The following is an 11,537-nucleotide window of genomic DNA, read 5'->3' as shown; positions in this document are numbered from 1 at the left end:
CTCCCTTTTGTGTCTCCCTCCCACCCTCTCTATCCCAGCCCTCTAGGTGGTCACAAACCACCGAGCTGATCTCCCTGTGCTATGCGGCTCCTTCCCACCAGCTATCTATTTTACATTTGGTAGTATATAGAGAGTGGTATGGGCAGATTGATTTTTTGTCTTGTTTTGTCTTTCTGTGAGTGTGTATGTGTGTGATGGGGGAATGCGTGTGTGTGTGCTGAGTGTGGTTTTCTCTATTTCTTTTTGTTTGATTGAGAACTTTTCTATTGAGTACAGAAGGAGAAAGGCTTTAAGCAATTAAAATGACCTTGAACACTGCAATTTTGTGGCTTTTTATAAATGATTGTAACTAAAGTTAACTAAAGGCTATTTCTATCCTCTTTTACTATCCGTTTACAAATACTCCCCCAAATGATGTAATAACCTGAGCAAAATAGGTCATGTTTGACAGTATCACATGCTCCAAGATCTAGGATTTGGGGATTGAAAATTGTGCTATAATATGTGGATATATAAACACAGGTTTTTAATCCTTAAATTTATTACTACTGTAAAGATTTGAGAAATTTAGTCCCTTCCCAATGTATCCAACTTGCCACTTAAATGCTGGTTTTAAAGTAAGAAAAGCAAGGATCTTCCTGGCAACTGTAGTAGTCAAAGAAAAACCAGCAGTGACTGGGGAAAAAAAAATGAATTGCTGAGATGAAACTATCACTGTAACTCCCAGCAAATGTCAATGCTATCCTTATATCTTGTACCTGTGATTCTGGAAGCTTTCAGAGTTTCTCTAAGATTTGCTCCTATAACCAGATCTAAACTTTTTCTTCCTTCTCCAGTTTTGCCAGGCACGCTCTAGATATAAAGTCTGGATGAGGAAGGCAGACAAGCTGGAGGAAGAAGGGGCTGAGGGGTCTCCAGAAACAATATCGTTTTAATAGGTCCCACCCCCCCACTCGATTTCTTTTAAGAACAAATACTATCAACAAGCTTAATGTCCAGAGCTTTGTGCAAATCATGAAATGTTCCCAGCTTCTTTTTTCAATTTCTGCCAAAATATTCCGCCTCTAAAACTGACTTAGACTAAATGAATAAACAAACGAAAAGGGAGCATGTCCAGTCTAACAGGTCACAGAATAAATGCAAAACATTAAACCAGTGTGCATTGAAAATGAGAAAAAAAAGATAAAATACACTTTTAAGAAGCTAGATTGAATGGCAAATACAAATAAAGGGTATACATTGACATCCTAAAGCTTTGGAATGTTTCCCAGTGTTAAAACAAGGCAGCTATCCATATCCACTATTTTAGAGCGGTGTAAGTCATCTCTGGTTTGGTACATGATGATTTGTTGTTCCTATGTTTGTTGGCTGTGGATTTACTGCTCAGACTCACAGTCCTCCACAACTTCGGTCCACGGGGATGGGAACTCTTCTGTCGAGGTTCTCTTCTGCAGTTTTCATGAGTATAGCAAGCCGGCTTCCAGACACCCTTCCTTTTTGAACAGCACTCATCAGCTTAAAGAGAAAATAGGCAACAGATTCAGAAGGCCAGCCAGCTTCCTCCCTTCTCCATGGCATTTTAATGGTTACCTTTGCAGCAGGCAGGGGTAATTAAGTGCCCCCATGGAAAACCGCAGCAGGTACTACAGCTCACTTAAGAAGAGTACAATTTTCAAACATTTCAAAAAGGGGGAAAGGGGGAGGTATTTTGCCACGACTGCAAAAACTACACCTATCTGGCAAATCAGCCTGCCTTTAAATGCAAATCGAATGCATCACTTTTTGCCCCTCAGTGTGCTCAGAGCATATATTTTTTTGGAGCAACTCAAATATCGAATCTTTAATTCCATTTTTAAATCTTAAAAGGGAATCTCAGGGATTGAACAAAGACAAACCGTGACCTATATTTAACTACTCTTTTTTAGTGTTACTGTACTTGACAACTTCAAGTCCCCCAAATCCAAATTCCTTAAAGACTTTTTAAAGTAATTTACATTTAAGTCCTTGAAAATGGACCCAGAGATCTACCTTAAGAATTAAAAGCACTCCACAGCCCAGATTTTAGCTAATTCATTTTTATCCAGTGGATAAAATCAGAATTAGTCTTGAAATTACATGCAGTCAGCAGGCAAACGCCTTTAATCTGGAAGGCACTGTGCAATTATCAGCATGGGGATTTTTTTTTTTTTTCCTATTCAAGTTGATGTGGTTTTTACTATTTCCTTGATCTCACTTCCTCAATCTTTCTTATCTATTTGTTTTTTAAAGAACTGATTTAGTCATTCATCAGAAATATATATATATGTAAATCCTCAAAATATTTTTAGGGTTATAGTTTTTAGCCTAAAGAAATACATTTCTTAAAAAAGACTCTGAATAAGGGTCAGAGGCATCTGCCAAGGGGCTGGATCAGAATTTCATGACCTTATTAAAAGCTGTTTCACAAGCTATTGCTTATTAGAGATGGACTCCTACATGCAGAAGTGTCATTAGAGCCCAAACCTAAAAATAAAGTCATGTAACCATACAGTATGTATAGAGATCCTTCCATGAGGATTATTAAAAAAAAGTCTATATTCAAAATGGCGTTTAATGGGATAAACATGGGCGCTTAATCTTCAGAGAAGGAAAATATTTTATGAAAAATAAAATAAAACCCTGAAAACATACTTTGCATCTGATGAATGGTGTAACAAAGAATGCTGACATCTACAGATGGAACAATTGATTGTTTATCGTCTTGCCTCTGATTCCATAAAGACTTTCAAAGTTTATCAGCGCTAACAAAACTGAGAGAGCTGGAGTTTTTTTTCTTTATCCATAAACATTGTATGATGTACCAGCCTTTAAAAACTCAAAGTCTTCTTCAAACATTACATGTATCTTGAAAGCATATTACGAGAAAAAAATAGTATTTGGGTGTGAATATATCTCATAAGAAATATTGTCAGCGTTTTTAAGTTGAAAATTACACTGTATATTTGTACTTAGTAGAAGCATGAATAGTCTCTTTCATTTAGAATTGGAAAAGAAATACTCAATTATTAAAAAGACTCTACAAGAAAGCCTGCAGATGGTTTAAATTATTTTCTACACGTTTAACTCTATTGCAGTCAAGAAAATTACTTAACACCCAAACCACATAGCATATCCATAAAATGAGACTCATTGTTTCTAAGACCCCAGGTCCTTGAACCCTAAATGCTGTTGTTTATTTACAACGTGTATGAAATGAAGCATTAACTATTTATCTGAAGAAAAGTTTTCTAAAATCCTGAGACAGACAAAAAAAATTTTCTCACAGAAAAAAACAGACAAAAAAATGTATGAAATGGTTTCTTATTCCCAAGCATACGTCTTAAACTCAATTTCAAATGTCCCCTTAGTTAAACAGTAAGCTAAAGAACTAAACATTCTTTTTTGTAATGCTGGACACAACCTGTGAAAATTTTCTGCATTTAGATTCAACAATGCTCTTATCTGCAGCTCATCTCCAGAGAGACAATTACCATTTCCTTTGCCTTGATCTTGTTTGTTTAACTTGACACAGTGAAGAAAGGGCTGACATTGACCAAAATCCCCAGCATTAATTTATTTCATGTTCAGCATTCATCATTGCCATGGTGCAAGCAAGACCTGGCATTCATTTGAAATACCTGCCCAAGAAGCAGTACAGAAAAAACCTGGCTGCTTGGAAACCAATACATTCTCCATAAGAGCAGAGTCCTATGGACAGTTACAAATAATGTATAGGTTTGTCGAGTTTCTTTCCTTTAAGGAACTTTTAGGAATGATGTGTAGCATCCAGTATGAAGTTAAAGTAACAAAATTTACTTCCTTCCTGGTTATGATTAAACAGCTGAGCCTTGAGTAAGTGGAAAATTAGAAATAGAAATGCTTGAATTACGTGGTCTTGACCCAGGAATATAGGTTTCCTTCCATTTGCTTTTCAGGTTCATTCTAATGTAAGAATATAATCATTGCATGTTGGGTTCTCAAGTGAATATGATTCTCAAATGAATACAACTCTGATTTCTTTAAACTTCCTCGATTAAAAATATACTTTCCATATTAGAAGTAAAGAAGGGTCCGGTGGTGGTATCCCACGGCATACTCTTTATAAAGCACACTTCTGATTTAGTCCTTTAAGCCATAATTAACTTAGATTTAATCTGAATTGCCCAGCGCAACAGAATGTGTCTTATAAAAAGCAAAAGAACATGCACCATGTTAAAGCCTTATCCTTAAGGGCAGACATATCAACCTTTGCTGGCTTCAAGCTTTCTTCTTTTTCAGAATGAGGTGACAACTGTGTGGACTTCAAAATCCATTCCTGAATATAAATTGATGACCAACAGATAAAAAGCAAATACACTTGTTTCCTTTCACCACAACTCACCTGCAAAAATTCATTGAGTTCAACCTGTCCATTTTTATTCAAATCTACTTCATTCAGAATTTCATGTAGTGTATTTTCATCCATTTGGACACTGATACTCTAAGTAAAAGGAAAGCACAAAATAATGAAGTTTCATTAGAAATTATGCGTATCACTTTATCAATGTTATCAGCCTTTCAAAAATTCAGAGAGAAATATTACTTATAGAAAGCACTAGATGAGAAAAAAATTATCTAGTATAATCTTTACATTCTTCTGCTATCAAAAATGTTGAACCAAAAAAAAAAAAAAAAACTGTTACCTCTAATACACGCTGAACATCAACAGTGGTAATAAAGCCTTTCTGGTCTGCATCAAACTTATGAAATCTCTTCTTGTACCTGGAACACAACATTGAATAATGGAAAAATATACTTAGATAAGTGAAGACAAAACAAGAGAGATACAGAAACTTATTAGAAGTACCTGTCAATGTCTGAAGGCAGCAGGCTAATTTCAGAGTGATCTGTTAACTGTTCTGATCGAGATTTATAGCCCATTTCATAATACAGAAACTTCCGGGCTGTTTCAAGTTCTTCCTAAAACACAGACACACACAAAGTTCAAAGATTTATGGAAAGAATTATTGATTTTTTTCTTCCTTTTTTTTTTCCACTTGGTTTTCTAAAATGAAAGCTCATCTTCATTTTTCTGGCCAGGTCAATTTTTTATCTCCTCCAGTTTTACTGAAGTATAATTTTATTCAATAAAATTCACCTATTTTGGGTATGCAGTTCGATGTATATCCCACCACGATCAAGATATAGAACATTTCTATCCCCCTAAAAAGCTTCCTTATTCCCATTTGCAAATGATTCCTGTCCCTAACCTCTAGCCCCAGGCCACTGATCTGATTTTGTCACCAGAGTTTTGCTTTCTCTAGAATTTCATATGAAAGTGTTCATATAGTTTGTAGTCTTCTGTGTTTGACTGCTTTCATATAGCATGACAATTCTGAGATTCATTCATGTTGCTGCATGTTTTAATATTCTGTTTCTTTTTACGGCTGAATAGTCTTCCACAGTATTGACTATAGCAAAATCTATGGGCGATTTGGTGACAAAAGAGCAATTAAAAGTGAAGAAGACATCCAGGTCTTGAACAACGATTATAACGTGGCATATGCAGCACCAAGACAGACATCACGGCGTTAACGAATTCTCAAATTTTGTCACTAGGATGCTGGTAGTTGGGTGGAAGTTACAGAGTCAGGAGAAGAAACAAGCTATTCTATTGAACAGTTACTCTTCCTGTTTTCAATGATCTCGGCCACAACTGGTACTACCTGTTGCTGAGAACACTGTCTTTCTTAGATTTCATCACGCCAGTCTCCAAACTAAGAACTTCCAAAATGACTCTATTGTGCTGTATATTGTTCACAAATATCTCTTTCCTCTCATAAACACACACACACACACACACACACACACACACACACTTCTCCCCCCATAAGTATACTTCTCAACCCCATTGATGTGAGTCTGGACATGTGATTTGCTTTGGCCAATGGCACATAAATGGATATAATATACGCCACATTTGAGCAAAAGATTTATACAAAATTGCACAGTTTTGCTTAGCCTCTCTTGCTCCTGTACCATAAGAAGGGCATGAATCAGAAAGATCTGAAGCCAGTCTGAAATATGAAGAAGAGCCACAGCAGCTAACATGCAGCCTTCAGGTAATATGAGTGAAAAGTAAGTGCTTGCTATGGTAGACCAGTGAGCTTCTGAAATTGTTATACAGTATCACATAAACAATGCTTACGAACACAAGTCTTAAATTCCTCAGACTTCCCCTCAAAGGATCTGACTAAATCAATTTGTAGACCCAAATTCTGGCCTGCAGAATAGTGCCAGTGCAAAATGAAACAAGGAAAATAAAACAATAGCACATACTCTTGCAGGAAATGTGTTTATATTTCTTTGTTTATGTCAGTGACAAGTCCCTTTGCTCCTTTTTCTTTGGAAGATAATTTTCTTCCTGAGATTATCACCTTCCTACTTTCCTTTCTCTTAGGAGACATATGTATTTTAAAACATAAATATATATATATATATATATATATATTAGCTGAGAGAACTTTTTAGCATTTCTAACTTTTCATTTTGCTATGTAAGAACATTAGGAATTTTATTTTATTATATATGTTTATTACATTATATATTTATTTTATTATATATAACATAGAATATTTTATATAACATAATAAAATATTTATATAACATAAAATATTTTATGTAAATATAAAATATTTTATATAACATAATAAAATATTTATTTATATAACATAAAATATTTATTTTATTACACACACACACATATACATGATATATAAGGTATACATAAAACTTGCCTTTGAAGTCACCAAGGGCATTCTTCACTGGCAGATTACTCTCTTCACACAGGAAAATCCAATAGTTATAAATAAAACTATTCTTCTATTGCACCAATTTTGCCCAGTCATTTTCTATAAAACTGGTTCAACGTTCATCTCCTTGGAAGTGGCATCTCTGATACTTCCCTCCAAGAACAAGCTCTTCCTCGAGTCACGTCCCTTTATTACCTATGTAATTTATCCATACTCCATATCAAGCAAGGAATCATGGAATTTAAAGCTGAAAGGGCTTTTTTCCCTAGAAGTCACCCAAAGTACCTCCCTAACCCCACATTTCCTTTACAACGTTCCAAAAATAGAAGCATGAGGTCTCCATCTAAAGAAGAGCTCTAGCAATAGGGAGGTAACTCAATTCCGCTGAAAGCAGCCCATAAAGGGAAGACTCCAACTGCTAAAAGTATTTATGCTGAGATTAAACCAATCTCTGCAATTCTTAGAATTTGTTTGGGATTAGTGCAACTTTCTTACAGTAATTTTTGTTTGTTTGTTTGTTTTTAAGTTGGGAGGGGTTGTTTTCAATGAAATTCCATGGAAGGACAGTGAGAGTTTATTTTTTTTTTAATTTTATTGAAGGATAGTTGATTTACAATGTTGCGTTAATTTCTTCTGTACAGCAAAGTGACTCTGTTATACATATATATATATATATATATATATTCTTTTTCATTATGGTTTTTTTTTTGTAGAGTAGGATCCAAGCTTTATCTTCAAGATACAGTATGTACATATATAAATATGTGGAAATGCAATGTAAGGACATGCAAAATGGTGGGGTGATACACAGTTTGTAATTTCTTCTTTATCTTTTTTTTAATATTTGAATTTTATTTTATTTTTTATACAGCAGGTTCTTATTAGTTATCTATTTTATACATATTAGTGTACATATGTCAATCCCAATCTCCCAATTCATCCCACCACCACCCCCTTCCCTTACAGTAATGTTTTATAAAGTCTAAGTTTTTTTTTCCTGTATCACACCACAACAAATATCTAAGGATAGAGCTTTCCTCTTTAAGAATTTTCTTTAAGTTTAGAACTACTCTCCTGCATGAGACATGATTTTAAATCCCATTACCATGCTGAATAATTTCTCCCAAACCACAACTAGTCTGTCATATAATAAAATTATCAGAACACAACATAATACTCCAGCAGAGATCTGGCAAGTACCTAGAAAGAAGTAACTATCGGCTTCATCAATCTAGAGATACGATTTCTATTAGGCAGCCTAAGACTGTAATTGCATTTGGGGGCAGCCATGATCCACTGTTACCTGCTGTGCATTCACAGTTAACGAAAATCATATTTCTTTTTTGCATGTGCTACTGTTAAAGTCTTGTCAAATCTATCATGAATGGATGGAGTTGTTTTTCTACCTAATGCAAGGTTTGCCATTTATGTCTATTAAATTATACCTAATGTAATCTCACCCATTGCTTTAAGTTGTCACCAAACATTCACTCTCCCTCCAGTTCCTTACAGGTACACCAAAGATGCATGCCGTCAATGTCGTAATCTAGGCACCTGAACCACAGTAGACTAGGTCAAGACCAAAGACAGAATCCTCATGACCTGCTGTCAAAGCCCTCTTCTGAGGACAGTGATTATTTGGTTACAAATCCACCAATTTTAGAAGATATCACATGCGGCTTCATAAAATGCTTCATGGAATCCGAATACATTATGTCTATAACATTTCCTCCATCTAACAAACTTGTTACTCTTTCTGAAAAGAAAATATGTCTGAAATGATTTCTTACTACCTTCCAGTGATCACTACTTCTTGCTAAATGCTGATAAAACAAACTTAAAATGCCATAACCTAGAAAACTGCCCAAGACCAATGCCAAGACCACTAATTTATAGGTTACAAACTATATTTCCCCCCCTCTCCCTTTTTGGAATGCGGTACTACATTTGCCTACCTTCTGTCTTCTGGTGCTCTTCCTATTTGCCATATTGCCATAATATTTTAAAGCTCAACAGTAGTTAAATAAATCCCACCTGCAAATTCTCTGAGTACCCTGAAGTATAATATTTCTGGGTTGGCATACAAACTCATTTAGAGCAGCCTCCTATTTGAATGTCTGTTTCCTCTTACCAATATTTATTTTGCTCTTCTCACCATGAAAATCATTCTCCTTGACAAAAAAGGAAAAAAAGAAAAACAAATTGGTATTAAACTATGAGTTGAAAGGTTCTCTCCCTTCTCCGGCAGTCAAGGATTTGGTGCTAGTCACCTTGAGCAACGACCTAGGTTAGGCCTTACTTGCATTCTTTTCCACTTTTACCAGTTATTTTTGGTGTTTTTAGCATTTTTGCCAACACTCAGCCAATTCCTGACACTGTTCATACACATCCTTATTAGTCCTGGATACCCTTTCATTGTTGAGTACGTATCTTCCATCTGTTTGATATTTGGTGCTTATTAGCTTGCTTTGTCCATAGTCACTCCATTTTTCACTTGCTTCCCCTTTATTCTCCTTGCTGGAATCAATTTTGAAATAATTTCTTTTTGTGAAACACCCTCAATCTACTCGAGTGGTCTTTAAAGTCTCTCAATGAAATGCATGTTTTGTCTGAGGGTTATAAAGTCTACCGCACCAAATAATACGGCAGCATTTCCCAAAATACATCCTAAAGCAATACTAGTTTCCCTTTCTACCAGCCCTTCCAACAAGTGAGAGTTGGGTCTGTCTCCAAATAAATTGCCTTTTGGAAACTGACAATGCACATAAGCATTTTAAAGGCACCAAATTATCTGCATTAAAGAAAATGGTTTCATTTGTTTAACTCAGAATTTCCCAAACTCTTTTGACCACATAGCCATCTTTTCACTGATGTTATATATTGATATTTATTTATAATTATGTATTAATTTATATAATTGTGTAAAACACAACCTGACAATGACACATTCTCTAAATGTCTTCACCAACTCCTCTGTCAGTCCCCAAGTCCCCTAGACAACGCCTTCCTCCCTAACCATTTCTTCCAAGTTGGCTGCCTTTGGTCTTGAGTAACAGTTCATTTCTGAGGTACATATGTGTTGTAACCACTCAATTAAATTTGAAGATCCCTGAAACGATGAGCTATTTATCATTCCCCTAAAATATTTGGTATAATGCTCAGTATACAAGTCACTCATTAAGTACTGACTGGTAAAAACAACCACAATTCATCTGCAGAGAGTTATTTATCACCTTGTTCCTCTTTCACTTTTGCAGGTTAAGTAATCCCAATGCTTTTAACCTTTTCTCAGAAGTCCAGCTTTCTAACCTTTAATTCTTTTTCCCCTCTCCTTTGTTCTCTCTAGACTGTCCACAGTTCTCATTAATACTCCTATGTCTCAGATACTGAGTAATAACTTTAGGTCTTTTATTTCTGTTATTTTGTTTGTTAAGGGGGATGGGAGAATATTTCTGAGTACATAAATCTGCTCATAAAATCTAAACTGAAGTTAAATCTAGTTTCCTCGGGAGGGCTGAACACAAGCAGTTTACAGAATTTTCTTCCTCCTTCTTACCTCCTACAGCCTGGCACAAAGTACCTTCCTGCATATTCAGATCATTTCAACCATAATTTTTACAGGAACACATTATCACCAGTCCTTCTATATGGTAAAAATGATTGGCAGTAGCACAAGAGTAAGTTTCATTCTGTGTTGCCTCAGTATATAGCTTTATTTATTTATTTCATTTTTTAAAAATTTTATTTTATTTATACAGCAGGTTCTTATTAGTTACCTACTTTATACATATTAGTGTATATATGTCAATTAGTGTATATATGTCTCCCAATTCATCCCACCACCACCACTCCCCAGTATATAGCTTTAATTGGCCAAACCAAAACTCAAAACAGGAAGAGCTATAAACCAGTCCGTCCAATGCAGAGGCAACAGGGTGGGGTGGGAAAAGGGTATGCTCTGGGATCAGAACAACTGGTTTCAACCCCAGTTCTACAACCTACTAGTTGTATGAACTCTCCACGGGGACTTTCTCCCTAAGCCTGTTTCCTCAACTATAAAATGAGGGTAAAGGTTATGCCTGACAGTTGTGATAGGATTAAGGAACTCTTTTCAAACAGTGATTTCTACCATCAGTACACTACATACATGGCATTAAAATTACTGGAGGAGAAAATTTTAAATGTAGGGCCATGGTTTCACCCCTGAAGACCCTGATAGTCAAGCCTTAAAATCTGCCTTTTTCCCTACCATTCCCAGGTGACAAATATGTAACCATCTTCAGGAATCTCCACCACACTGAAAACGCTTTAAGGACAAGACCTATGCCCGGTCCTTCCTTACACCTTCAGCATGTGACATACATGCTCAATAATGTTCATTCACTCATTCAATACACATTATTTAGGGCCTTTTATATGCCAGGCACTGAGGGTACAGAAACAAAACAGATCACATCCCTACCTTTGGGACGCTTACTTCCGGGAGGTGAGGCTGACAGTAAATAAACTAAATGCATGGTATGTCAAATGAGAATTGATGCTAATGAGAAAAATAAAGGAAGGAGTAGAAGATGCCATCCGGATTGGGGGCTACTCTTTTATTCAGTCCAGTGAAGAGAGACCTCCCTGGAGTGGAGAGCAGGAGGAAGTGAGGGAGTAGGCCATGAGGACATCTAGGGAAGAGCATTCCAGGGAGAGGGGTCAGTAGGGCTTGAATAAAGAAAAGCA

General features: G+C 35.9%; 1 protein-coding gene across 2 annotated transcripts in view; it reads right to left on the bottom strand.

The window, feature by feature from the left end:
• Positions 1-251: 251 nt before the first annotated feature.
• Positions 252-11,537, bottom strand: part of GPD2 (glycerol-3-phosphate dehydrogenase 2) — a 132,249-nt gene continuing 120,963 nt past the window's right edge. For both annotated transcript variants that reach the window (XM_007467986.1, XM_007467987.1), the window contains 4 exons: positions 4,865-4,977; positions 4,701-4,779; positions 4,400-4,498; positions 252-1,515 (listed from right to left, as the gene is read on the bottom strand). In XM_007467986.1, the coding sequence (XP_007468048.1) occupies positions 1,390-1,515; positions 4,400-4,498; positions 4,701-4,779; positions 4,865-4,977 (417 nt within the window). In that variant the 3' untranslated portion in view covers positions 252-1,389. The remainder of the gene's footprint in view (positions 1,516-4,399; positions 4,499-4,700; positions 4,780-4,864; positions 4,978-11,537) is intronic.

This window comes from Lipotes vexillifer, unplaced genomic scaffold (assembly GCF_000442215.2).
Source record: "Lipotes vexillifer unplaced genomic scaffold, Lipotes_vexillifer_v1.1 scaffold907, whole genome shotgun sequence".
In the NCBI taxonomy this organism is placed as follows: Eukaryota; Metazoa; Chordata; class Mammalia; order Artiodactyla; family Lipotidae; genus Lipotes; species Lipotes vexillifer.
This window is presented reverse-complemented; position numbering and strand designations above follow the sequence as displayed.